The sequence below is a fragment of the Syngnathus scovelli genome, chromosome 1, assembly GCF_024217435.2.
Source record: "Syngnathus scovelli strain Florida chromosome 1, RoL_Ssco_1.2, whole genome shotgun sequence".
Taxonomy (NCBI): Eukaryota; Metazoa; Chordata; class Actinopteri; order Syngnathiformes; family Syngnathidae; genus Syngnathus; species Syngnathus scovelli.
The window spans coordinates 26,021,858-26,049,817 of NC_090847.1; the positions used below are offsets into that span (position 1 = coordinate 26,021,858).

The following is a 27,960-nucleotide window of genomic DNA, read 5'->3' on the forward strand; positions in this document are numbered from 1 at the left end:
GGCTTCATTCAACCCGCATCTCAAGTATATTGCACTGCAAACTCCCGCTGCCCATCAATTCCGTCATCAAGCAACTTTCCAAGCGAGGCAAACAGCTAATGCAACGTGATCCAAATCATGAAGCCGTAGCTCGTATTTTTAGCATCTCATTTACAAGCTGAAGCGCAGCCAAACGCTTTCGGTCATTAATCCCAGCAGATTGAGAGGGAATACGCGTGTCAACTTGCTTAAAAAAAAAAAAAAAGACACCGAATGCATAAACAAATGAACAAAGTTGAGCAACATCGTTATTTGAGGGCCGAAAGCGACTTCTGCATCCAAAACGTCAGTGGCGGCTGCAGCTCTTAAAAACAGAATAAAATAATTTCATATATCTGAGTGCCGACGTCGTCGTCTGCGGCATGAATTAAGCGCCGGAAGGTTTTAATAGGGGACATTAATCATACTGTCACACAGCTTGAAACCTTGGGCCATAAAAATGTAAAACTGTGCATAAAGAGGATTAAAAACCAATTAAGCAGAGCCCAAGTCATCGATAAAAGAAAATAAACATACGACTACCGTGGAAAAAATATTAACAGCAACAATAAGATCACAATGATTGATTTTGTTTTCATGTTGGTATTAAAAATCTCCCATTTGCAGGCTTTGTTCTAAATTAGCCCTCTACCTAATCAAGGATTTCAGGGATTACTATTTATTCTAACTAACAGTGTTGTGTTAAAGGGACAGTGTGTAGAATTGTCTGCCATCTAGTGGTGGACTACTGGAATGCAAGGAAGCATGTCAGTGTCATATTATCCTAGATTATAATCATAATTTATATTAGAATTACTTTGGTATATTTTAATATTTATAATTACAAAACTTATTAAAATTACTGTTAGAGTACTATTATATATGAGCTATGTATATTAATATTATTTATTATTATATACTTCATTTATAAATACATTATAATTATTTTAATTACTAGACCTAGTATAAAAATGTATAAGCATTTAAAAATCCAAATACTCTACACCTTTAAATTAGCTCATGACCTTTCTATGCAATAATACACAACGTGGAATTCGTGGAGGGGGGACGGCGTTTGTGTTTTACTCCAGAAAAGGTTCACATCCGCCTCACTGTTAAAACCCATTTCATGGTCAAACTGCGGCGTCACGGAGCAAAATCAATGAATTTCATTTCACCCTACGATAGAAATGGGCCAAATTGGCAGGCCTGGCTGGTTATTGCTCACATCTGAGTTCTCTCAAGTGGTTGCCTCTATCTCATGACCAGACTCCTGCATGGTGACGCCTTCCAAAGGCGATTTAAGCAGAAATTATTCACGTTGGGTCATCTGGAAGTCAATTTAAAGCAGATAAAATCCTACTTGGCCCATTGATGAGTACTTTTTTACTACAGCCTTGACATGTAGTCACATTTAGCTGAGGAACGTCTGAGCACGGCCGCCTCGCCGGCTCCAGGCTGTGACATCTCGGGGTCGCCCATTAAACACGCAACTCACAGAGGGGAGGGGCGGGGCACGTACGTCGGCAGAAAACCGGATTGGGAGCATCTTCACAGTACACTTCATCTCCGTTCATGCTCCAACAGTTGCCTGCTGAGCGCCAGCCATGATTTTCAATACATTAATCCTCCGCGGAAAAAAAAAAAGGCTTTTGCTGAAACTTAATTAGCGGCTTTAATACAGAAAAAAAATGATTCAATAATGCTGCAGGAGGTAGCTTGCCGGATGTTTTATTTTTAGAGCTTCATTTTTTTTTTGGCTTGGACAAATCATTGGCTTGTCCAGCACAAGGATCACCTCCGGGAATAGTTTTGTGGGCACTTTCAACACGTCCCACTGAGAACCATAATGTGCAAAACAAACATTGTTTTGACTTTGTCTCTATTTACTGCTGCGTCTTCTCAGCCCGCTCTGCTCTATTTACGCCAGCAAATCTGCAATTACAGTTATTTGCTTTCTTTTTTCGCATCCTGTAGGCCACATGAAATCGCATTAGGATGGCGGCCATATTGCGGCTGTGGGAGATGCAGACAGAAATGTTGAAAACACCTTTGGACAGGCAAAAGATTTCCAACGGCAACTTCCTGTCTGCTCAGGTGACTTCCTGTCACCTTGAGTGGTCAGTGAGGACAAGCACAACAATGGTGGAAAAAAAAAAGGAAAACTTTTTTTTTTTTTTAAGAAAAACAGCTCCAGCATTGGGAGTGATTGGATTAATATTTTTCTCACCATTTTCTTTTCAATCAATACAACAAACATATTTCAATTATAAATCTCTGCTTTGCAACAGCACAAGAACAAAACATTTGATCAACTCCTCAAAAGTCATTTCGGCTTATAATGTGCTCTACAGATTGGTCACTTTAAGGGTTAATTAATAGGGAGGGCAGAAAAGCAAATAGGGCGCATAACCCGAAAAGAGGCCAACCAAGAAATGGCGATCAATCCTCATTAGGTGCGAGCCTAACGTATCGGAGACAACAGTGACTCCGCCCCCCCCAACCTCGGCCAGCAAGTCGGGGTACAAGCACGACAGCGTGTACGGCAAATTACTGGCACTTCCTATGTCGCTTTGCATTTAAATTGAATTCTCGGTGTGCTCAGCAATGCGCAGATAATGCTGGGGGGGGGAAAAGAGGGAATGATTCAAAATCATACATCAACTCATCGCACTAGAAACTAATCTGCATGGGAAACAACTCAGCCGAATTTCAGATTCAAATTTACAATGGGTAAAAAATGCTGGCTTGCTTAAAGAAAAATCAAACAATGTGTTTTACTGTCATTTTAAAAAGACAAGGTTATATCAATATTGGCTATTACTGGCTGTCAGCAGTAATGAACTTTCCTCTTTTGGTTTTTGAGGGGACGTCTAAGCGGGGCAAAATATGGATGTTTGAAGAGTTGAGTCAACAGGCAGCCTCTTTAATGGCCTTTATTAATTAACTTCTCCTTCTCGGCGAGCAGAGAGGGGAGGGGCGAGCAGTTACGCAGGAGGAGGGAGCAAATCAAAGGCGACAATAAAATCAAATCTTCGCTCTGGTTAATGTGCATTGCCCTAAAACATTTGTTAGCCCAAGGAATTAAAACAGAATATTTATTCATTTATACCTGACTCTTTATTTCCCCAAATATTTATAAAAGAGTCATTTTAGAGGTCTTATTTTAATAATGTGATTGCGCAACATTTGTGCTCACGGTTATCATACTAGAGAGGAGAGTAAAAGCAACACTGGCGGTCGTGACAAACTCACTCCGACAAAATTAATAAGTTGTTTTCTCGGAAACTGGCCCAGACATCTGTTTGTCGGCACGTTTACAACCTGGATTTCAACCGGAATGAGCACTGAGTGACTTTCCCCGCTGTCATTTGTAGCAATCTGCCACTGGCACAGATTTAGCCAATATGTAACGTGACCGGAGTCATTTTCTGCACGGTCGGCCATGACAGACGGGCCCGGGGGAGAGTAAGCAATTGTGCCCGTTTACAACGGAGGTGTGGAGCAGTTTACAGTAGACAAGCAGAGAGGAGGGGGTGGGACGTAGCTCAGGGTCATCGTGTCCTTGGGAAGGTGACTTTTTGGCGCAAAGCAAACCAGGGGGAGTCTATTTTCTGCATGTGACCCCTGGAGGATGTTACTGAAAAAGCCACGCCTTTGTAACAATATAAAAAGCTCTTTTTCATACGCAATGAGGTCACGCGTGACGACATCGGCCATCATTCTAGCTCGGACACTACCTCACGAGTCTTTGGTACCCTCATTAATATAAATCAGCGAGCTGGGTTGGAAATGGCGTGGCGTCTTCCTTTGTGTGTGGGAAACGAGATCTACAAAACATGCTGTTGACCGCAGCTCACAATCTGACCCTCACGCGGAGATATAACATGCCAGTCACTGGCCAAGTGGGAATAAATGAGAACAGGTTGTTCCTGTTGTTGCCCCTCCCTCGCATGCACACCGTTTTGTGACAAAAGCGCCCCAAGATTGATCCGTCGAGATCCCCCCCCTTCACGCCCCCGCGAGCGGCCAATCAAACAGTACCTGAAAACCATTTGCGAGCTGTCACTCAGCAGAAAATGACAAATTTTACACTCAAGAATTTAAACGTCTGGGATTTCTTGATGACAGGTGTCGGAGGTCCTGAGAGGATTCATTCCGACCCCTGAAGGGTGTATTGATTTCCTATTCGCTGGAAGGAAGCGAATATATTGCCGGCTAACCATGCGCGGAAAGAACATGGTCTCACATGTTGGGGTGCCGTCTAATTTTCACTCTGGTTGGAGGACGCGGAAAAGCTTCTCGAAAAGATTTTAGAGTAAGCGAGAAAAAAACAGAGTGAGTACCGCACACCGTCGTCGTTTGGAGCTTTAATCACTTCAACTGTGAGGGTGACATCTCTTTGACAAGCTCATCATTTTCTAATTATTCCTCTCACATCGAGGTGATTAATGCAAGAGGAACTTTTCCACACCTGTCCCTCCCTAGCGTCTTCATCCTTGGCGCGACATGACGGCACTGCCGTATCAAATATTCAGTGTTTACTGTACAGTCGGCACAGGGCAAGTGGAACATGACCTGACCTGTCAGGAAACCAAAGAGATCCAAACAAAGAATGAGGAGGGCCCCCCCTTTTATGTCAGAGGTAAACCCGCTACTGTGCTAGAACAGTCTAGGACCGCGATGACGGACGAGGCGTCGGATCGGGTCACGGGTGAGCAGACGCTGGCACGCCTGATGGCGCAGACACGTGTGTGTCTGAGAAGCAATTCCCACAAGCTTTATCACATCAATCGAGAACTTAATAAAAGGGGAAAAGGAGATAAAGAGTTGAATAACTGCTGACACTGCAGTTTTCAAGTAGAAGACTTTGTGATTCACTGGGATGAGAACATCAGAATTCTTTCTTCCTTGAGTCCATTTATTTTCAATTTATTTGTTGGCGTGACTCAATTTTTAATCACAGATAAACACCGAAAGCATGAAGCGGATCGCCATCAATACGAGCCTCGGGTTAATAAACGCTAATAAATGGCCCCGCCGGTAGCTATGGAAACTAATGGCTAACTCTATTGGGCCAACTGATGGATTCCTCCCATTCAGCTAATCTGCTTTTATTGGTTTGGATTTGAAAGCTTCAGCTGTCTTCACTCCACCACAGTGGAAAAAAAGCACACAAAAGTGGGCCGCAATGTCGACTTGATACCCGGGTGCAAAAAACCGTACGGAAGCTCCCTCAAGTTCATTAGCGGCACGTCTCTGGAGGATCAACGTTATCTCGCTTCCGCAGCCAAGAGTCTTGACATCAACACTCAATTAAAAAAAACAATAAAAAAAAACGTGTAGTAATTCGGCCAACGAGCCACAAGTGACAAACGCCCCCCCCCCGCTAAGAGTCTTACCGGTATTCAGCGAGCCGGTGATGAGTCGGAACAAGTAGCGGGCGAACTTAAAAACCTGCCGCCTGCACCTTCTCCTGCAGCTCATCTTGGCCGCCGAAAGCGGTTTCTCCTTCAAACGAGGTCCCGTTTGCGGCTCGGGCTGCGTCAGAGGCGCACGTTTGGCGGCGCGGCGGTCATTCGTGAGCGGCTCCAGTGTAAAAGCTCGATGAGTCTCGGCCAGAGACTTTCCGGAGGTGCGGGGAGGGGAAAAAAAAAGTCTTCTCCCGGACACGAGCGCACGCTGCCGCACTTGAGCCGCTCGGCACCATCTGTGGATGTTTTACCGTCGCTGACGGTTGCTATGGAGGTGGAGCCTGATTGGCCCGCCAGGAGGAGGAGGAGAGATGGAAGGCACACATGGTGGAGAGGTAGCCAAGGCACTTTATGCGAGTGTTGCAAAATATTCAAGTGGATTTCACATGAATATTTATTTCGGAGGACTTTTGAAAAGAGAAAATTTATTTTTTCGGCTTTATTGGAGTTGTAAAAGTAGTCGTTGAATCAGTATTTGTACACACAGGCGGCTGACTTGTGGTCAGGTGAATCATTGACAAGCTCCGCCCGCCAATGAGGCTGCGCTTCATTTAGCTCGACATGTACGCGACTCCCATCAACTCGCCTCATATAATGTCGGACCAGTAATTCCGTATAAAACCAGCTAACTATTCACAAATTCACCTTTTCTTATCGTTTTAAATTTTTATACGGCAGAGTCTCTGAGACTCCTCCGTTATGCTATTAGCAATAGCATCGGCAGCTAACAACAAAATGGTTGCCATTGATGTGTCAGACAGCTGACTTCAAGGAGACAACTTCATTTTCAAACGCTGGCGTCTCTCTGCTGGATTCGTACTTTTAAATTGGTGGTTTATCAATTATTTTCAAATGTATTGCCAAACAGTCTTCCATGTTGACATTGTTATGATGCATTTCGAGGTCAGGAAATTTCAATTTGCTTGCTCATTCTAATCCTGGTATTCAATATTTCGACTTTTTCATCTGTACCAGAAATGTCAACATTTGGATGTCAGTGTGACGTACGGCGCAAAATCACCACATTCCAAGTCCTTATAGAGTAGGGGAAAGATTTATGTTTACTTAAAGTGATATGACAGCGTGTGCGTTCGAGGGGTGACGATACAAACACACACATGTTGACAATTTAAAGCAAATCGCGCAATGAGGACACAAAATACTGCTACTGCCGGGGCGGCGTAGCTGGAAATGGCTTTTGAAATTTATTAACTCTCGTGAATTTCCAGAAGGTTTTTTATAGCAGATTGCCTGCATAGCTTTTTCGACTTTGTACCACGGGCGTAATAAGTCATTAAAATGAAACACGGAGCGTTAATTGAGCCGATTCAAGGTGGTGCGTTCATATCAGACGTCGTCGCAGCACTCGGGCTGAAGTCTCAGAGTGTCAATCAAGCGCTGATTAAAAAGCTGTGATGCACGCTGAAAATATTAGCACTTTCATTGCGTGCCGATTTACTGGTGGAGTGGACACTAAGAAAACAACACATTTGGCTACCAAAAAGCACAATTAGGACTTTTGATCACGTAGAATGAAAGCGCAATTCCAACAAACTCTCAAAAAGAGATAGCGCTAGCAAAGCGGAAAGTAGCTTGAAGTTAGCGTCCTTTCAAACAACAATAGCCGGTCGATGCCCAGCGACGGATGGTCCTTCCATCCTTGCTGACGAAGGCAAAGTCAGCACACTGGGGGGCTTATCTCCGCCACCGGAGAGCTATTAGCACATTTACGCCTATTTATGAAGTCTTGTGGAAGCAGTGACAGGAGAAATATATACATTTTAAACAGTATATATGTATATTAGGGAGGCACGATATATCGATATTGGCCCATGCAATATGCATATCGCAAAGATATTCAATAAGTTACGGAATTATTTGATTTTGTCTAAATTTGACAAACGCAAACATAAATGCATCGGCCTCCAATGGTTTAATATTATATAGGTTCTATTATATAGTTAACATTATATATATAGCAATTACAATTAATTCACTGATAATACTTTGAGCTTGCTTATTTTGCTGCATGAAAACATTTTTATTCCTTAATTATAGGTAATAAAACTGGTATTTCTTGAGGTACAAGTTAAATATCACAATAATATAGCGCTTTATTCAACAACTATATTGCATTTTATTTCCCAATATTGTGCATCCCTAACAAATATATATATTATTATATTCTGATATATATATATATATATATATATATATATATATATATATATATATATATATATATATATATATATATATGTATTTGAAGAAGACAAAAAAAAAATTTCTAGCAAAAAAAAAAAAAAAGTACAGTCTCGTTCTTGTGTGGCACATGTACCTAAAGTCAAACCCTGTTCAAAGGGCGACAACATCGATATCGGTCGAGCAAACAGCCAGTCGGATGCAAAGATGCACAATTCCTACTTGCCCTAAAGTCTACATCGGCGAGGCAGCCAGTTGGGTCCTGTGCAAAAGCGATAAAAGCCAATTTGGTGCTTTCATGTAGAAGGCTAAGAGACGGCCGAATCGAAGCGGGGCGCCGCCGCAGAAAAGCGCCTGCGGCTCGATACCCGACGAGAGTAATGAATCGCTGATGACAGAGCGTACGGACGTTAACGCAAACGCTCCCCGTGGGCGCTCGTCTGAAACGCATACGAGACGCTTCTTGGCGTGAATTTTTTTTGTGCTCCTTTGTATGCGCTAACCTGCCTGTGCACTTTTCTTGCCGAATGACCTTTAGGGAAAAAGGTCACGACTAAAATAGGGATATCATCCTTATTTTTACGAAATCTGCTGATGTTCAAGAGTCTATTAATATAAACGCAAACATGCTGACTCGAATTATCTTCATGCTTACGTGCAAAGCTCACTTGCGGGGTTATGACCTTCTTGAAGCAATGCACGGTTGAAACAAAAGGTGGCGCTAAACAACACGTCGGGGCAGCCGTGAACATTATCCCGCCGACTTATCGTTCACGTTGTCCGCGTGCCAAAGCGGCCTGGAGAGCGTCAGAGTCGCCGTATTTACTTTAAGCGGGGGCCAGCTGGGTTTTTTAAACGTAATGGCACAGTAAAACTTTGATAAATCTCTGTCTTCCGCATAAAGGGGGTTCCCGTAATGTCATAGCAGAGAGTATATTGAATTAAATGATGACAATAAAGTGAGTTTACACAATTACACTCGATATAAAATGTTGGACTTTTTGAAAATGTCACAACCATTCACATCAAGGGAAATTTTGACACCATTTTCCAAAACTCCAAATATTTTTTTTTCCCTTTTTGTGCCCGATGTAATTGAAACCTACTGTACCGTGATTATAATTGTATGCGTTCCCATCGTGATAACCCCGCCCCCCTGAGGGTTATTATAACAACAATTTGGCCCTGAGAACAAGTTTGACAGCCTTCCTGTGAAGGATATTTTTTATTTATATTACCACCTGCTGGGAAATGATGAAAAAATGCTTTTCCAGGACATTGATCTTGACACATGGGCCATGTGCTCACACGGGCATACTAATGAGTGCTTCGTGAAGCTTCGGCCAAAAACGGCGTCCTCAGAGACGTCAATATTTCACTCGGCGATGGTAAATATCGCCGCTCTGTAGGTTTGTTTGTGTCGGAGCCAACACGCCGTGCTTGGCTCAGTCGAGCTTGAGTCTACATACTGGAAAGAAATGTAAATAAAAAGCAGATTTTGCTCATTTTTTTAATTTTCTTGGATTTTTTTGTTAAATCCCTTACCACCGAACAAATGAACAAGTCTGCCAGATTTGACTCTGTTTTACTTCCACGGCAGATTGTTTTGAACTGTATATAATTATGACATCATCAAGCGGAGGCCCGCAAGCCAATCAAATCGGTTCATCACAAGTGGAGTGCCAGTAATCTCTCCACTAAAAATGAGAAAGTACACATTGTCAGAGTCATTTCCCGTGAACCTCCAGATCCAGTCGAGTGGTTTCCTTGAAAGTGCGAGAGGGGCTTTATTTACAATTCTGGACCAGACACGCGTCCCTGTTAAGACAACATATACACGCCGTGCCTGCCGCGCTGACCTGGTTTCCTTCCTCCCGACGTGCCTTGTTGACCCAATTCCAGAAAAGCGTCTGCGGACATAGTGTCAACTCAAAGACGACGTGATGATACCCCGAGGGAGACAATTGGGAGCGGCGCCATCAGCAAAGCAGGACATGTGCGACTGGCTGCACAGGTGAGAAGATGACCCCCGCTGTCTGAGATGCGTCAAGGACCTTGCAGGTCGTGTATGCTGCTCTGGGACCACCAGAGAGAAAAACTCTTGTGACTATAACTATCAGCTCGCAGTTAACTGGAGAGGTTCATGAAAAAAATGGGCCAGCGAGCAGAGAGGGGAGGGGTGAGCAGTGGGTGGGAGGGAGCAAGATGAATGTCAGGATATGAAAGTATTGCAAACGTCGATGTGTTTTTGCTCTGTGGATTGATGAGCATTGTCCTAAATAAAATCAAATCCTTTTTTTAATTTAAAAAAAAAAATAAAAAATTAAATAAAACTGGTGCCAGTGGATACTAGTCAATGGATATTTGCAGGATTGATGACCATTTTCCTAAATTAATAAATAAATAAAAAATTTAATAAAAAATAATAATAAAACTGGTGCCAGTGGATATTTGACTGGATATTTGTAAGTATTATCATTTTTTTGCTGAAAATCAGTCCTCAGAATTGCTCCAAACATTTGTTGCTGTTTTTTTCTTTAGTCTAAAAACGCTTCAAGGGCTGCTGCACATCAGGCGGTCTTACTCTTGATCAAAAGTAATGTAGCACAATCCAGTCCATCTGGTGTACGAGGTAAATATGCTGATGACGCCGGCGCTCACAATTGCGGACATCTGTCTGATCCAACCAATGAAGCAGTAAAATAAAAAAAAAGTCCAAAACACAGCCTGCCTCATTTCTGCTGCAGTGCACTTTTGCATGTTGTGTCCAGCCATGACTAATAGTTGGTTAAATGAGTCAAAGCATGTCTCGCTCAAGGAACGCACAAACGCATCGTGAATAATGCACTCTCGTAAACACAAACGGCGCCGGCTCGGTTACGGGCCAAAGGCTGGGCCAACCGACGGACAAGAGAGTGCTATTGTCTTTCAAGAGGCTACTTTGAAAATGACGCGGGACTAATCCCTGGCTGTTAGCGGCTAATTCCTTGTTTACAAAGGATTGGAAAGTGCTCCTCTTGAATTCATTACTGGGACGGAAACGATAAGACTAATTGCAATTTCTGAACGGTTTTTAACCCCAAATGAAATTAACAAAGAAGTAAGCACACTTTATTAGCTTGCTAACATAAAAGGATGTAGCTAGCTAATGGCTACTAACATCATTCACAGCTCTGACACTGTTCTTGAATATTGAAACATAAAACAAATTAATGGATATAATTTTTGGATTAAAATACGTAGGAGTGGGCGAGTACCAAATAGTACTGAGTAGCGAGTACCGGTACCAAAATTACCAATCAATCAAATGTAATTTTAAGGAATTTGCTGTATTGGGATATCAAGGACTAAAAACAAAAAAACATCTGTCAGTGTTTTAGGGAAAATTTCATTTTTCAAAAGTACTCATTCTATTGGACATTGGTGTTGGTATCAGTGACTAATCAGGAAAGAATCATTTGACCTGGTAGCAGTCTGGAAAAGTGGCATGGACCATCCCTAGCTGTGATCATAATCAACATCATCACTTTGGTGCAGCATTTCCTCTTTCTCATGTCTCCGAAACAAGATTAATGCGGAGGAGCGGGATCATCATTTTCCCATCATTCCTCACCAACTGTTTCCACAACACATGAATCATTTTAATGACAACAGCGCCCTCCCCCTCTCGCTCACACCCCTTCCGGGGGGGTCTTCTCAGGGAGGCCGCTCATCAATTATCATTTCCAGCTCACCTATACTGTTGACCAGTCCGGAGCCACAAAATATATTTCCCTCCCGGAAAAAGCGACCTTCTCTATATCACCAAGGACAAATATGACAGGAGTCTTTTCTCAAAATAGAATAAAAAATAAAAAAAGGCCCGGAGACATTTGCCTTTTCAGCGGTGACTCATCACATGGGATGTCAAATTTTGGACTTTCGAGGTGTTCAGAAATGATTGTTGTTTTTGGGTCAATTTGTGTGTTTAATTGACTCAAACTGTAAAATACAAGGGCGAAAAATTACCAACTATATGAGCCTACTTAGAGCAGTTACCTCACATCAACGCTGGAAATTCACTTTCCACTACTATGCTGCCCTCTGCGGGTTAGAAGCAAGAAGTGCAGCCAGAAACTTCACGTGCCAAATGAATGTTTTTTGGTTTTTTTCCCTCATCAATGGGCAACAGTTGTGATATAATTCAGTCAACACACGCATGCAGCAAGAGAGGAACTAAGTTTTCGGAATCATCTAGTTTCACCGGTTGAAGCGGCCAAGCCAATTTTAAAAAAATTTGCACATTGACATGTTGCCCCATATGTGGGACCTTGACAAATCAATACTACACAAGTTCTATTTTTAACATGTAAACAAGGGCAAATTTGCATATTAGCGCTTTAATAATGCGTGATAAGAACAGCTGTCGTTGTTGTTGTTAGCCCGCAGGTACAACCAAAAGCTCCGTTCATGCCAACTTAACAGCGTCCCACAAAGCACAAGCAATCGAGCCAAAAACATAAAAAAAAAAAAAAAAAAAAAAAGCAGTGGGGCTCACATGATGCTAAATAAGCAAGAATGCACTCTCATTTCATTATGCCACTCTTTTGTACTAATACCAAGAAGTGAAAAGATGTAATGTAATATGCAGTATATACGTATATTTAAAAAAATAAATAAAATCACCATGAGAATCACTGAGCGAGACATGTGATCGATAATCCAGCGGTGGGACTTGACATTCCCTCCCAGCACTAAATCACATACCCAACCCCGCTTGTCCCTCCTTCCCTCCCCACTTCACTCAGGCCAAGCCGTAAAAGTGAAAAATTGCGGACATGCAAATGTTTGAAACCTCCCCTGCTGCCTGAATGCAAATCATAATTAATGATACTTTTCGATATCGTCAGAAAATATCCAAAGTTTGGGATCATTTCACAAGAGCAACTGGCTGACAACTTTACATCTAAGTAAACACGAGGTCCACCGTTTCCACAAACACGAGCTACCTTTAGCTTTCGGGGAGGTCCAGGTGAGTATACGACGCACCAGGCAGCAGTTGAGCACCACTTTCTTGGAGAAGCCTTTGCGGAAAACCGGCGTGGCCTCGTGACGTTCTTCGGACGGCGTACGCATGACGAGAAGCGTGAGAAATAATCGCCGAGATCCACTGATGGTATGTCAGTGAAACAAAAATCTTAGGCTATCGCCACCGTGGTGACCCGATGAATCCCCCTGCGTACCTTGCCCGCTCCAAAAGTGATCCTCACCGGCACTTTGCCTTTCCTGAGCCAAGAAAGTGTGAGCGAGGAGATGATGGGGGAGGATGAGAGTGAGGGCTTCGAGAGAGAGAGAGAGAGCTCTCCAAAACGAAAGCAGTGTTTAATAACACACTGCTGGGGGGGGATTAGCATCCCCGTCCAACTTGGCGTCTATTACCTTTCAAAGAAGCGTTTGCTTTTAGCGTAATGAGGACCACGCACACACTTTATGACCATGAACGCATCATCACCTTCTTATTTAATTAGAGTGCAGCGATAGATGGCAAGCTGGTAAGGGAAATGGTGTAATTGCTCCCGGCGAGATGAACGCTAGATTTGGGCGAACCTGGGATGAACACCAAGGCAAGCTAAAGGGGCCCTCAAGATGTTCGCTTCTCACAAATCAGTGTTGGCAGGTCACTTGCAAAGTTGCCATGAGGGTAGAAGAGCTCATGTACACGCACACGCACGCTGACCTTGTCCTCTGACTCGCTGGCCGAAATTAGCCAAGGCATCGGCAAATCGGTCTCGTTGAGTAAAGCCGCCGCAATGCAGCAGTGAAGGAGATGAGCCGGGTGCCGCGCATGCACTCAAGTTATTAATAAAAAATAATTACGTACATTATGTAAGTCACATCTGCAGTAAATCACAGTGGTTCTCAAACATTTTATTTACAAGACCCACCTTATAAGAGAAATACAACTGAACTGTAGCAGTGATTCTTGCGCCTACCACTAGAGGGTGCTAGCGTACCACACTTTAGGTCACTACAAATTATGTTTGTGCACTGCTTTGTGGTTTTTGAAGACTAAAATCAATACACCAGATTATTTTTGTTCCTTAAATGTTTAAATGAAACTATGTTTGCTCTTCTAAAATGAATGAAGTTCTGCTATTGCCATGGCAACAGCCAGCTTCCACCATCTTATGGAATCTTTCCTCTCATTGTATGCATCAGCAACCTCAAAGTCCTTGACCGCCCCACCGGCCATCCACATTCTATTGGCCCAAGTCCCACGGCAGATGGTCCATGCTGCCAACCCGCCGTGCCACGCCCAACAAAGGGAACAAACAAACAAAAAGCTGCCCAAGAGATGTTAAGCTCACCAGCAAGTCAGCCTGGTCCTGCTTGAGCCCGAATTCCAAGCGAGCTTAAGTCTCAACGACAACACAATGACAAAAGAAGTTCCATCAGTTGACTCACAACTTGACGGAAAAATAGTAATATGAAATATTCACGTCCCATCTGCAGACATGCTAGAGAAATTCCAAACAGTAAAAATTTATAGACATAGCCAAGTTAATGGGATAAAATATCCCCAAATTGCTTAGATATATACGAGGCTATTACTGAATATTTAAAATAATTATTTGATTTTTTGGATCATTTAATATTAGTCTGATTTAATTCGTCATTTATGATTAAGATTACAGCATTAGCATAATCTAGCGGAATATAAATTGTAATGAGCAGAATTTGAAGCAGAACTTTTTCAGTAATTCAACAATCTTCGAGGTTTTTTTTTTTTTTTTTTTAATGAACAATTGCAAGCCACTAACGCGCCACAAAACTATTGCCCAGTAATTGAGATTCACAAATTGCTTGTTTGATACTAAAATGGCGAAACACGTACAACTAAAAGAGGCCCTGGACAAAGTTGCAAAATTGAAAAGAAGGCAAGAGTTGCAGCAGCTCGACAAAGCACATAAAAGAAACACCCAAAACAAATTAAGACCAATTTAAAATAAGACTTTTTTTTTCACTTAAAGAGAATTTACATTTTGTTTGGCAAGAAATAATGACAAGGAGAGAACGAAGAACTCGACGACAACATACAACTCTCATGCGCGCGCACGCAGGATAGGACAAGACAAGACCGTCCTACCAGCAGACGAGACGGCAGCATCCACGCGGCCAGAAATGGTCATCACTCTTTCTCTTGTGTCCATTTTGGGCTGAAATTAACAAAAATTCGGCACAAACGTAAACGTGGAGCCAGACTGCCAACCACTTGCTGCTGCTGCTGAGTCGTTTGACGGCGCGCACACCTTGGCGGGGGCGAGCATAACAACAGCGCATGCGCACGACATCAATTAGGACTAATAAGTAGCTGAAGGGACGACATGGAATTTTTTGAAGTCGAACGACTCATTCCTCCATATTATTACTCGTTGAGTCCACATTTAGAGCACCCAAAAAAGTGTGCTATTTTGAAGAGAGAACATTTTTAACTACAAAGCTCACTCGTTCCTAAAAATACCTTCAATGGTTGCTTTTTCTGTCCCACCAAGTTCGTGCCCAACGTCCCTCTGGATTTCAAGCTATAAATTTAATACCACTTGCATAATTTAAAGCTCTTATTAGAGTGTGTCAAAGCTAAACTGGCAAGGCAATGAATCTCAGTGATATATGAGCTTCATTAAAAGGACATTTTCAAACTGCAAATTTATGGGATGACAGTTTGAACTTTTGGATATAGAAGAAAATCACAGTTTGTACTTTGAGCATCATTCCAGTTTCAAGTTTGATTCTACTCACTATGGAACTAAAAGATTTTTTGTTTTTGTTCACATGGATTACAACGTGAGGCTACTGATGATGACAAACTTGAAATGAGGTTTTGGATGATGGCTGTCAAGGACATGTTGAGTGTGTCTCAACTTGTCAAGTCAGCTGTCAACCACAACCCAGGCGGGGTCCATTTGTGCACGCGTGCCACCAAAAAGCCTCTCTGACAGGGAGCCCCTCAGGAATGCAATTATATAAAAAAAATCTCAGCTCACCTGGCGGAGGGGAAGCAGCTCTGAAGGTCAGCCCGAAAACCCAATTAACAGCTTCTCACATCGTGTCAGCAAGAGAAATTCTTGTTTCATGCTCACCTTTAAACTGGCTTGGGAGCCCCAGAGCAGAGACGGCTTTGCCTGAATCACAAACTTCTAATTACTTCTTATTGCTGCTGCTGTTGTTGTTGTGAACATACAGACATTATACTTATCTCTCATTTAAAAAAAAAAAAACATTGAATACTAATAAAGTGCAGGTGCATGGTTTTGTAGCTTTTTATTACAGCTGATGTTGTTGTTATGAACACAGTGGCAAAGTCACGTCTTATAAAAATAGAGCATTTAGAGAAGCAGATGAGCTTGTGGATGAATTGTGAAAAAATACAAAACAGATGGAAAAAAAAAAACCCCAAAAAAACAAAATGGCCTTTCACAGTGTCTTCAGGATGGCACGTGTCGCTACACGGTAGTTTCATGCTTCCACAAGCCAGTTTTGATAGAGGGGGCGCTTTCGCCCGTGCTTATTAGTGGAACCGCTTGGTCATTTTCTTTGAGCGCACTTCCATTTTGTGTGATGAGGTTGAGTCCGTACGATTTGGTTTCCAGTTCGCCGCTCCCGAACGGCTCGACGGAGTCTTTGGAGCCGGTGAGGGCCGCCCCCGCCTCGGACACCCCGCCGGCCTTGCGAGAGCGTCGCGGCAGGCTGGCGCTGTCGCTGCTGTCGTTCTGCAGCTGGCTCCGGTGGCGTTCTCTGTAAGCCATGTAGGCGGCACGCCGGCTGTTGCGGGCCGCCATGTCGTAATAGTGGTGCCGCCGGCTGGAGGCGCTTTGGACGCTGCCGTCCACGCTGGTGGGAACGTCATAGGCGTACTCCCGCAACACAGTCAGGCGGCTGGCCCGGTGAGCGCGCGATCGGTTCTTGTGGGGCCTGTTGGAGGCCGGATTGTTTTCCACGGGGCGGAACTGCACGTCCACCGGCGCCACGTGCATTTTGATTTCATTGTCCACCGAATGCTCCGTCAGGCTGTTGTCCAAAATGGTCATCGTCAGGGCGGCGGGGGCGACGACGGGGGTGACGACGGGGGGCTTGCACTGGGCAGCCTCTGCGTGTAGATTGGTCAGCTTGCTGCCGTGGGCGGAGTTGCGCACGCTAGGCGCGCTCTTATTGGTGTAGGAGGAGTCGGCGCTGCTGCTGCGGGCGCCCTTGTTGGAATCTGCGTCCGTCTTGGCCGAGCCGGCCGCGGATGCCGCGGCGACGCCGGGTTGCGGCAGAAGAGCGTCCTCCTGTGCGGAGTAGTCACGTCCGGCAGAGCAGCAGGCTTGCGACCAAAAGCGCCGCATGTCCTGCCTGTTGACGCAGTGGTGCGCCACCATGAACGCGGCGAGGGCCAGCGCCGCCACACCAAACAGGCACGTGAAGGCCAAATCAAAAGGGTGGTCCTGCGACACGGCCGTGGCGCCAAACACCCACAGGCTGGCGTACAAGCCCAACGCCACCGCCGCCCCCGTGAGCTGAGCGCCGAAGGTGTGCTCGTTCTCCAGCGCCCCCGGGGAGGCGGCTCGCGGAAGGGCGCCGGGCGCGAAAGGCCGGCGCGGGCTGTCTGTTGCGGCCTCGCCGGCCAGGTGCTGCCGCTCGTCGGCCAGCTCCTTGAACTCGTAGCGCCGCTCGGGGTGGCGCCGCAGCTGAAGCAGGATGCTGAGGAAGTACATGCAGTCCACGAAGACGATGAAACCCGTCGGGCCGTAAAAAGCGCCGATGCTTGGCTCCCACGCCATCCAGCAGCTGGAAAAACAAAAAATTCAAAAAGTCATCTCATTGGCCTGCGGCAGACTTCAATCATGTTATTTTTTTTCATTCTGCTTTCATGTTGGGGTTTGATCTTGACTTTTTTTTATTTTTACTTAAATCTGAACATTTTTCAAAATATGCATACGCTGAAATAGTGACGGTCTTATCTCAATTCATTTCCGAATTTACCTTCAACGTTATTAAAATAAAATAAATATTACATGATGTCTGACACTTACTATGGCGCATTGATTTGGCTGCCGTAATTCTTGATGTTAGCTGCCGCCGTGATGCCACAAACAATAGTGGGTATTCCTCCGCCAATTAAGTAAAACCTTTGGGAAGCAGAAACAGAAAGCTTAGCGCTCCACACAGAAATCATAAAGACGCGTTTTGTTGCACGCACGTACCTCAGCATGGGGCGAGGCGGCGGGGGCGGCTCATCCGGCTCCTCGCAGCGCTTGGCTTTGCGCGTCACTTGCTTGTAAATATTACGTGCTGTCACGCCGACCCAGAGGGCGGTCGCCAACGTGGAGTAGTGAAGTAAAATTCCCACCTGGGGGGAGGGGTGGGGGGCCTGGCCGTCAGCAAGGTGACCAAGAACGTTTTGAAAATGCAAAGTGGGGTCTTACCGCTTGGCAGACGCTGGCGTAGCGCGTCTGATTGATGCCGCCGACAAAGACGGCGCACGTGAGCGAGATGTGGAAGCAGAGGTTGACCAGCATGTGCCAAGACTTGCGGCTGACGCGCACCGACCTGGAAGCGGGCGGCGACACCGGGGAGTTAGCGGAATGGGCAAGTGGGGAAGGTCGGATGGCGAAGCGCTTACTTGTGGTGGTAGATGTAACTGGCCATGATGCTCAACAGGCAGAAGAGGAGCACGATGCTAGTGGCGTAGATGACGGGATGCAGCGGCTCAATGCTGGGAGTGAAATAGTCCACGGTGCTGAGGTCCTGCAACGGAAAAGACAGCAGCTTTGGATCGCGTGCCAAATTTGGACAAGCCAGCATCGGGTTACGTGACAATCTCGTGTGTGCAGTTTGAGAGTTCTCCATGAATACGTTTTGGAAAAAGTCAAAGCGGGCCGCTTACCATGAGCAACCCGTAGTTGCCGAGCGAGTTGCAGGAAATGGTGGTGAAGTTGTCGTGATGGCCCAAAATGCGGCAGCCGTCGCTCTGCCAGCCGCCCTGACCGCCCGCTAGGCTGAAATTCCAGCAGGCGGACACGGCGTCGGAGCCGCGGGCGAAGCGCCGCAGGGTGATGTTGACGGGCGTCCGCAGCATACGCGCGGAAATGCCGTCTACAACCGAGAGAGGAGACAAGTCAACCAATCGGAAAGCTATAAATGTAAGACCAACGCAAATCAAATTCCACTTGCCTATCTTTGCCATGATAACCGGCGTGGCCACGTTCCTCCTCTTCCCGCTATCAGCCAGCTGGGAGGAGTTGCCGGTAGACGGGAAGAACTTGCCATTGCGGAAGCCCAGGAGGTGGAGCTTGTAAACCGTATCCTCCGCCTGGCCGGGCAGCAGTGCCGCCTGGGTAAAGAGCGACTGAGGAAGCTGCAGGGACGCCTCCACCGTGGTGCTCTAAAGGAGCACGAGAAAGTAGAACCAAAAATATTATTATCCAGTGAACGCCCGCTTATTGAAATGGATACGTTCCAGAACAATCAATATGTTCTCATGCCATGCACGTTGTAAAACCCATCACAAAAAAAAAAAGTAAAATAAGTGTGGTGACTACCACTAGGTGGCAGTATTCCTGACTGACCTTTAGTAGAACGCTGGAAAAGGAGCCAGTGGTGTTGCATTTAAAGGTAAGCTGGCGGTCCTGCCCGGCAGTCCGTTCCGGACTGGGCCTCTGGAACAACATGCAGGTCATTCCGTTCCACTCGTTAGCCTTGACCGAGTGGGCCTCCAGCGCGATATTGGGGGATGTCTGCCGACAACATCGTTGCAACATTATTTGATATGACCGTTCCATATTCAATAAAAAGATGAAAAAAACAAGGCCAAAATACTGACCAAAGAGAAGGCTTGCGCTGAGGCCAAGCGGTGGGTGGCGATCTTCTGGAGGCAGGCGATGATGCGGGAGCACGCCGTGGCCTCGCGCTGCGCCATCCACAGCACCCGCTCGTCGGCCAGCATCAAATTGCTGGCCATGCTCACCATCACCTCACCGAGCTGGACCACAAGACAGGCTTGTTATGTTGTGACTCAAACTGAGCTGTGTATTTTTTTTTAATAGACTGTATTCGACAAACATTCGCGCTCGCCACTCACATCTTTAAACTTATCCACAAACTTGGTGAACTTCTCGATCATCTCCGCTACGAAGATAATGTCCATCTTGTCCGAGAAGTTGGCGGCGTCGATGGTGTAGACCAGTAGGCGGCGAGCCCTGGGCACGACGTTGCTTTCGTTTAGCGGCATCTGACGAGCGGGACAAAGGGGAACGTCATGACGGGGTACGACATGAGGAGAAATCCAACGTAGGGAAAAGGAAGTCTCGCCTGGTTGATGACATAGAGGAACCGCGTGACGTCTTTTTGGAACTGGCAGCGGGAGTAGTCGTCCTCCGCCCACAGCCCGTTGCGATTACAGTCTCGCCAAGCACGCTGCTCCTCGCCGGAGGCGCCCGAGTAGCTTCCTGCGCTCGATTGTAATCTGTTGCAGGGGAGGAAGGCTCGGATTCCCGCCAAGGTGCGCGGCCACCTGGAATGTTGTCGGAACGGTTCTTACTGCATTTCCTTGCTGCCAAATAACCACCGCTTGCAACCACAGTTATGAAAGTCAAGGGATTTTCAAAGTTGGAAACATTTATTGACGACTGGTTACAAAATGATTTGAACCAACCTGAAGTCTCCTTTGTTGTTGGAGATGCGTTCAGGGGCGCAGTATTTGGCGGAACTCTCCAGCACAACAATATGGACCGTCCTGGTGGTATTCCCTCGGCTCGTCCTGACCCGGCACTCCCAGTTCCCGGTAAATCCGGGTTGGATGTTGGAGATGGTCAACGCGCTACCAGGAGACATGTTTCAATTTATAGAGATGCGGCAGCGTTGCTTTTTTTTTTTTTTTTTTTTTTTTTTAATGCTTGATGATCTCATCACCTGGCAATCAGGGAGCAGTTCTGAACCATGTGTTTCTCGATGTAAATGCCCTGGGCGGCGTCAGGCGTCACCATGCGCCCGTTCTGGTACCACAGCACCTGCATGTCCTCGGCCACGAAGGACGCTTGGCACTGGAAAGGCAGGCTGTCCCCCTGGAAAACCACCTGTCGCTGGGACGGTGTCAGCTGGAAGGAGGGCAGCTCGAGCGGGGCGTCTGCGACAGCAAGTGAGCCCAGTTGAGAAACAATGTTGTCATGGGAACCCTTATGAACACTTTCAGATGTCACAAACCGGCACTGGATAAATAATAAACAAGTTAAAGGCACAATTTTTCCATCTTTGCCACACCAAAATGCCAATTTAAATATGGACAAAATACAGTACATGCTGTTAATTAATCTGATTTTTTGATAATACATTTTTCAATGCACGTATAAAAGAGCCACTAGCCTGAAAAAGTTGGGAGCAGACAAAATAACTTTTTTTTTTCTATCATGGCAAAGGTTTGCATACAAAAAAAAGACGTCACAAAAAAGAAACAAATATCAAGTGCAATAACTCCTTTTCTATATTTATTTTCACAAAATAAACTCACTCAAAATTTTAAAATTAATGTTTGCATATTATTTATTTTATTATTTTTCTTATATTATTTGCCAAAAATGATCAGGCCTACTCCTATTGTAATATTAGGGCCAGTGTAACCACAACTAAGACATAACTGCCATCTAGTGGTGCTTGGCGATATTACAACTTAATACTACAGTCAACATACACGTTCTCATATTAATTTTTTTTTCTATAGCTTCTTCATATTTTGTATTTTTTCCATTATTTGGGGGATTTTTTTTCTTTTTTTTAAGGAATTCTGGGTTTTTATAATGTAAAAATAAAGCTTCTGTCATTTTTTCCCCCTGGGGGGATTAATTAAGGGGCCACTCAGTGTGCTTGAAATCCGCCAGGGACGGGTAGACCCTTAATTATAGTGTCTAGTCACCTACCAAAAAAAAAGCGGTACTGCTAATTCATGTCACTTCTCTTGCGAAAATAGCAAACCGACATGTATCGCTGCAAGCTTTCTTTTAGTCCATTTAAAACCTCCAAGGTTGTGATGGCCGCCAAACTGATAAATATAAACAGACACAGTTGGCGATCGTCACATTTCAACCTCGCCTGCTGAAAGCGAAACAAAGGAAGTTGAAATACCCGGCTGGACCGGCGTCGACCTACCGCACGTGAGGCGCTCCGGCTTGACGGCTGAGACGAGCTGGCCTTGCAGCGACTGCGGGTACGAGCACTTGGTGCTCTTGGCCGCCACGTTCCTGTCGCGGAGCCAGCGCAGCAGCCACAGCAGGTTGCAGTCGCACAGCAGGTAGGGCGTCTGGAAATCCCTGCGGGGTTGTAAACAAATCGGCCAGGTGACGATGGTGCGCCGATGGATCGTCCCCGTTTTGGCTTCATACTCACAGTGACTTCAAGGACACGAGGCTGTCAAAGGTCCCCTGCGCCAACGAAGAGAAGAGATTCCCAGAAAGATTCCTGTAAATATGATTATGTGACTAGGTCATGGGGGCGTTTACATTTAATTCAAATTAATTAATTAATTCATTTAAATTTCATCACTCAACTCATGAAAAGACTTACAGGCGGATGAGACTTGTGAGGCCCCTGAAGATGTCCACGTTGAGGCAGCCGATGCTGTTGTTGGACAAATCCCTGCCCCAAAAAAAAACCAACAACAAACAATTTTATTAATTTTTGTGTTCTTTTATCCTTCCCTGTTATACTGTGGTATGTTTTAAATGTATAACAATGAGAATGAAACTTCTTCTGTTGGTTTTATTGTTTTACACTGGACGAGAGATAGACCTGTAAAAAAATAAAAAATAAATATAGTGTTCTAATTTATTTTGAAGCATTTTAAAACTTTTATTTATTTATTTATTTATCTATTCATCTATTTATTTATGTATTTATTATTTATATTTTTTCATTAGATCTTTTATTTTTTTACCTTTTTCTCCCTCTTGTTATACTGTGGCTTAAATTGAACTCTAAAAATATAGATTGTAATTGTTAATGTACAAGGATTTTTAAAAATCTTTTGATGGGATTTTTTTGTTATTTTTACCCCTACAGTTATACATCTCCTCAAATAAAAATAAGCGTACAAGAGGTGCGTTGAGACAGACCTACTTTAAGTTCAAAGTGATTTTTTTTCCCCCCAAACATGTTTGTGTGCCTGCATGTGGGTGTCTGCACTTCAAAAAGGCAGACTGAGGTGATTCATCACACGTGATTATCGAGTGTCAGGAGCTGCCGGTGCCATGTAAGCGCTCCAGCCTGGAAGAATTACGCATGAAATGAACCCTCCTTCTATTTTGCGGTTCAAATCAGCCCAAGTTAAAAAAGTGGCGGCATTGTGAGCAATGAAGATCATTTTGCTTTTCATTCCTTCTGCATTGTGGCACGGCTCGGCGCGGGTTTGGGGGGTCCTCGCAAGACCCCGCGGGTGTGACGAATAGCACAGAGGGGGCCGGAAGGAGAGGCAAAAATAGTCTGTTGTGAAGATGCCTGAGCTGGGACCCTTTGGCTATTTTTTTTTTTGGGAGGTGGAGTACAACACAAGATGTAAAAATGGTTATTTAGATTTTTTTTTTAGAGCAAGCAAATTTGACAAAATGTGTTATTCTTAAAAAAAAATGTTATTCTTAAAAAAAAAAAGTGCAAATGTATTTAATGAATTTAAATATGGTTTCCTTATGTAAACAAACATGTTGCAGTGGATATAAATATGCAAGTTAATAATCTTTTTTTTTTTTCCAAATATACCAATCTTGCAATCGTAATTGAAAGTGAATTCCTCAGATTTACATGTCCACCCGATCTGGTGTCAAACTGGTGTCAGAGGCTCATTTCCCCCCACTCTCTTTCCTAGGGGGCAGCACCGAGCCACGTATATAGAGCAGCACAGCACGCACAGGCTGAACGGCCTTCCTGTCTGCCTCTTATTGCTCTGCAGGCGCAGCCAAACTCAACTTTGGCTTGGCAGCATCCCAACGCTCTTGATTCCAAATCACGCCGCATTTCGGGAACATGCCGGATTCCCGGTCTCCTAAATGCACAGATAACAAAAACGCCCCCCCTCATTTCCAAGCGCTCTACGCCCATCCCTGACACTGGTGGGAGCGTGTGAAAGCATCCAAGGGCCCAAGCTGTATCTGGCAAGCCGCCAGACTAAACACGGCAATGGAAATAAAATAGGACTTGAGCGAGTGTCCTGTCCTCCCTTTTGGACGCATAGCAGAGCTGCTGAATGCAAACAGGCAGCGCACTGCAAACATAGATATGTGTGGCAGCTGCTCTCGGCGCGGTCCAAAGTCTGCAAAGGTGGCCATAGTGGAAAAAAAAAAATAAAAAAAATGTGCGGGAAAGGTGATTACTCACAGTCTTTTGAGAGCTGGCAATCCAAGGAAGGTACCCGGTTCGATTCGGCTGATCAGGTTATTCCGCAGGTCCCTGCCAAACAAAAACATCCGTATTATATCAATTACACATTTTTGTCTAGATGTAAAACTATTCCCGATAACATTTATTTTTATTAATATTATTTGGTGTAAGATTTTTTTTTTCCTTTTGGAAACATTTCTTCAGTTTTTGTGTGACTTGGTTTTGGTCAGACTCTTTTGGAAATGAGAATCCATGCGAGACATAGGACCAAAAAAAAAAAACTTGAACTCTTTGAATTAAAGACGAAACCTCAACAATAAATATGGTTGCCAAGCTGAGCAAATGACCCGGATGATTTTGAGCCGTGTCCCACAATAAGCATTCCTCCGAAGCGGCAAATTGACTCAGGAATTAGCATGTGACTCTGGGCTAGCTCAGCTTCTTATGAGTGACGTAATAATGGGAATTGTGTGTTGCCCAAAACGTCTCCACAGAAATTCACTCAAATTGATTCTCTAACTTGCCGTCTTTATGTTCTTGACTGGCTGAAAGGAGAGTTTCTTGGCTGACAAAGAAAATAGAAAGACACTGGAGGCTTCTAGGGAAAAAAAATGTGGGGGCTGGTGGAGGGCTGGGAGTCTTTATTTTATTTCCACCAAAGATGAACATTCGGAGGGGAGTCGTCGGGAATCGTAGACAGCGACACCTCCGACCTTTGCTTGGCTTCATTACAATAACAAAGCAGGCGAGCCTTCCGGGGGCACAAAGGAGAGCTACTTCTGGAGCTAAACTTACCCCGCGGATTCGAATGACGACGGTCCGAGCGCGCTTTTACGACCCAATCGTCTAGCCGCCGGCAGACAAAAAGCACATAAAAGCCTTCCAGGGACTTTTGGTTTTTTTTCAGGGTGAAGATCAAAGTTTTCTGGGACACAAATTAAGCAAATTGTCCCCGGGCAGTAAAAAAACGCGCCAGCCCATCAACACCACCACATTTTGGAGGAAACTCTTAAATCAGTGCTTTTTTTTTTTTTTTTTCCCCCTCCCACAACTTAGGTGTCTTAATAACATGCTTGAAATTGCCCCGAGGATCAGAACAGCTCACGGAAGATTGACATAGGGGGGGGGCTATTAATATAAGGGCAATTAAAAAGTCAGTATCACACAACATGGCCTCTCAAAGGTTCAGTTTTCAAAGACCGGATAGGATTAAGGGTGGCTACACGAGTTTCTCAAAGTGGCTCAGAAACATACCTCTAATTCCCTTCTGATGCAGTCATGTGTTATGGTTGCCTCGGGTGAAAGCACGACCATTAGCGGCCTGGTTATTCAATCTGCGAGGAAGCCATTCCCGAGTGATAAATCATGCGTGGCCCTTATGTGCAGGCCCGGTCGGTGTCTTGTTTCTCAAAAGAATCCGTCGCTCGGAAACACGGGCGATGACATTTTCAAACCAGGAGAGAACCGGTGCGCCAAGAAAAGTACTTCCTTTGGATCTTTGACATCATTTACAGCGCACGGGAAAGGCTACTTACAATTTTTCCAACGTTGACAAGCCGAGAAAAGAGCCATTCTTCAGTTCTTGAATTTTGTTGTTGTTAAGAATTCTGTGAAGGGGGAAAAAAAGCACATGAATACAAAGAAAGTTAATGCTCAAGCTAAAAATTCACAAATCAAGTTATCTTTTTCCATTGAAATGAATGGAAAAGCTATTAATACGTTCCAACAAACGCCAGTCAATCCCTCCCAAAAGTTTTTCTTTTTGATTTTGTAATTCTGACGACAACCTGACGGGAATTTGGCCGGAGATCAATGCTACTCAACATCCTCTGCCCTCCGGGCGTCTGCTCCCTTGCAGCCTCTCTCTGGATATCTGCCTGGGGGGGCTCCACACGAAAGAGTCTGGAGGTACCGGGAGAGGGCCTTCTCGCTTATCTTGACGCATAGATAAGTCCAGCTTGAGCTCAAGCCAGGAACAAACTGCAAGGGGGAGTCCAACTGATTCCCACATCCTGCCTCACGACTGCAACAGCGGAGATCTCCTATCCGAGGCGAACTACATGGGTTAAGATAAGCAAGATCTGATACTGGCTTCTGAGACATCTTTGGAATGGCCCCAAGCATTGCTTGAATTTAAAATACTTGTTAGACAGGCCTCAAAGTCAAAGTCAGACCTTGACACAAGAACTTCTGCTTTGCCCATTCAACTACTGAGATGACCAAAACATGACATGAGTGACATCATCGGAACAAAAATGGTAAAGGGGGAAAAACAGGAGCCATTTTTCAAAAATTATCCGCATGAGATTCCTCAGCGGGAGTAAGCCAAATGCCATTTATTGTCTTTTGTCCAGGCGGCATCAAGCTGTCAGCTGATGATCATCCAACCTACCCATCAACGAGGACATACGTGACAGTGGTATGACCTCAATGTCATAAGGTCATGACCTGAAATCCAAGAAAGACCACAGAGAGCTAATCCCAACTATCACCTGTCCATCCAGACTTGTCACGTCATGAAATAAAAGAACCCATCCCAGCCTTTTGTCAACAACAATCCTTTCAACAAATCCACACACTGGGACAACAATTTACTTCTGGGGTAGCAGCAAATCCTCCCCTTTTTACATTTCTAGGCCCCGGCGTCTATTATTTCCTTTCCCTGCTTCGGGTGTTCTCATGTTGCTGCAATCACTCAACACCACCACAAAAGCACAGACAGGAAAAAAAAGCACAGCTGCACTGTGGAATTTCCACAAGTGCACAAAAAGATTGAATACGTTTGCATGGGAAAGCTAAAGCAACAATTGTGTTAGTGATGTGCGCCGACTTATTTATGTCAATAAAATCATGAATAGCTTTATTAGTTAGTTATTCAAGTGCACAGTCTGTCATGGACCTGTTGAGATTTCGTAAAAGGACGTGGTGCGTTCAAGTGGCGTCGTAAACGGAAACGCCCATCGCTTATACTCACAGTGTGACAGTCCGATTTGGGAAGGAGTCGGGCGGCAGCATTTGACGGAGCTCCATGTTGCTGCAGACAACTTTCCTGTCGGACCCAAGGCTCTTCCCGGTGCTTTTCGAGTGCTCGTCGTATTTACAACCGGACGCGTCCGCCGCCGACACAACGCAGCCGATGCAGAGCAGCAAAGTCACAAACTTGAGCCAATGAGCACTCATTTTTCCCACGGGACCGTAAAGTAACCGCAGTGAAAATTGATAAATCTCATGAATCCGGCAAAAGTTGCTTTTCTTTTTACATTAAGCACAGACATATTACTTTAGCTTATAGCTTCTTTGGTTGTCGTACTGTTCCATCGTCCAATTCTTCTTTGCCTTCAATACAACGGAAGGGTTCTTTGTTTGTTCCTTCATTTCAAATCGTCTTTCCAAATAGCGTTGCGTTTGGTGCCAATCGCGTGAGAGTTTCCTTTTTCACCGAAGGCGGCTGCGGTCATCCCCAAATTATCCACACACACAAAAAAAAGGTCTCGGGTAGTGGTCGGACCCAAATCCGAGCAAACAGAAGTCCCCTTTCTCCCTTTTTTTTCCCCCAACGGGAAATCAGCCAGAAAAACACGAGCGCCGAGAGCAAGAGCAGCCCAAAAGTTACGACAGCTCAAAACGTCGAAAGGAAGGGGAACCTATTTAGGAGGAGAAGCTCCTCATGTACTGTAGCTTCTCTTTAGTTCCCTTCGCACGTAGTAAAGAATTCCAGGCGAGTTCTTGTCCATTGAGAAGTCTTCGCTGTTGCCCGCTCGGAGCCGAGTTGGCTAACAGCTTCCCTGTCCGTATTTCAAAATAAGACATTTGACGGAAGTGCTTTTTCAACTCAAATAATATTTTATTTGTTAAAGATGATTTTAATTAATAATTAATGTCATAC

At 44.8% G+C, this 27,960-nt stretch overlaps 2 protein-coding genes across 5 annotated transcripts in view; both read right to left on the reverse strand.

The window, feature by feature from the left end:
- The window catches only part of kcnip4a (potassium voltage-gated channel interacting protein 4a), a 32,306-nt gene extending 17,310 nt beyond the window's left edge, over positions 1 to 14,996 (reverse strand). The window contains exon 1 of one of the 4 annotated variants that reach the window (XM_049735010.1): positions 14,821 to 14,996. In XM_049735010.1, the coding sequence (XP_049590967.1) occupies positions 14,821 to 14,884 (64 nt within the window). In that variant the 5' untranslated portion in view covers positions 14,885 to 14,996. Of the gene's footprint in view, positions 1 to 5,420; positions 5,730 to 14,820 lie in introns of those variants that run through there. The other 3 variants (XM_049734999.1, XM_049735008.1, XM_049735007.2) reach the window with 3 other exon arrangements.
- Positions 14,997 to 15,980: 984 nt separating this feature from the next.
- Positions 15,981 to 27,860, reverse strand: adgra3 (adhesion G protein-coupled receptor A3). The gene is made up of 19 exons (XM_049734559.1): positions 27,049 to 27,860; positions 25,610 to 25,681; positions 24,072 to 24,143; positions 22,269 to 22,340; positions 22,092 to 22,163; positions 21,855 to 22,015; positions 20,625 to 20,838; positions 20,368 to 20,532; positions 20,025 to 20,226; positions 19,795 to 19,944; positions 19,537 to 19,695; positions 19,283 to 19,450; positions 18,888 to 19,098; positions 18,601 to 18,809; positions 18,337 to 18,461; positions 18,140 to 18,263; positions 17,918 to 18,063; positions 17,747 to 17,842; positions 15,981 to 17,501 (listed from the first exon to the last, which is right to left on the reverse strand). Exons 1-19 carry the CDS (start codon positions 27,252 to 27,254, stop codon positions 16,178 to 16,180), a joined length of 3,948 nt encoding a protein of 1,315 aa, XP_049590516.1. The 5' UTR covers positions 27,255 to 27,860; the 3' UTR covers positions 15,981 to 16,177.
- Positions 27,861 to 27,960: the final 100 nt, after the last annotated feature.

Excerpts from the sequence above, each read along its gene's own strand:
- adgra3 (XM_049734559.1), bottom strand. The coding sequence starts at position 27,254 with ATGAGTGCTCATTGGCTCAAGTTTGTGACTTTGCTGCTCTGCATCGGC. Across the intron at positions 19,696-19,794 it reads TTGTGGATAAGTTTAAAGAT|CTCGGTGAGGTGATGGTGAG; the intron begins GTGAGTGGCGAG and ends CTTGTGGTCCAG. Across the intron at positions 18,064-18,139 it reads ACGCCAGCGTCTGCCAAGCG|GTGGGAATTTTACTTCACTA; the intron begins GTAAGACCCCAC and ends CCCTCCCCCCAG.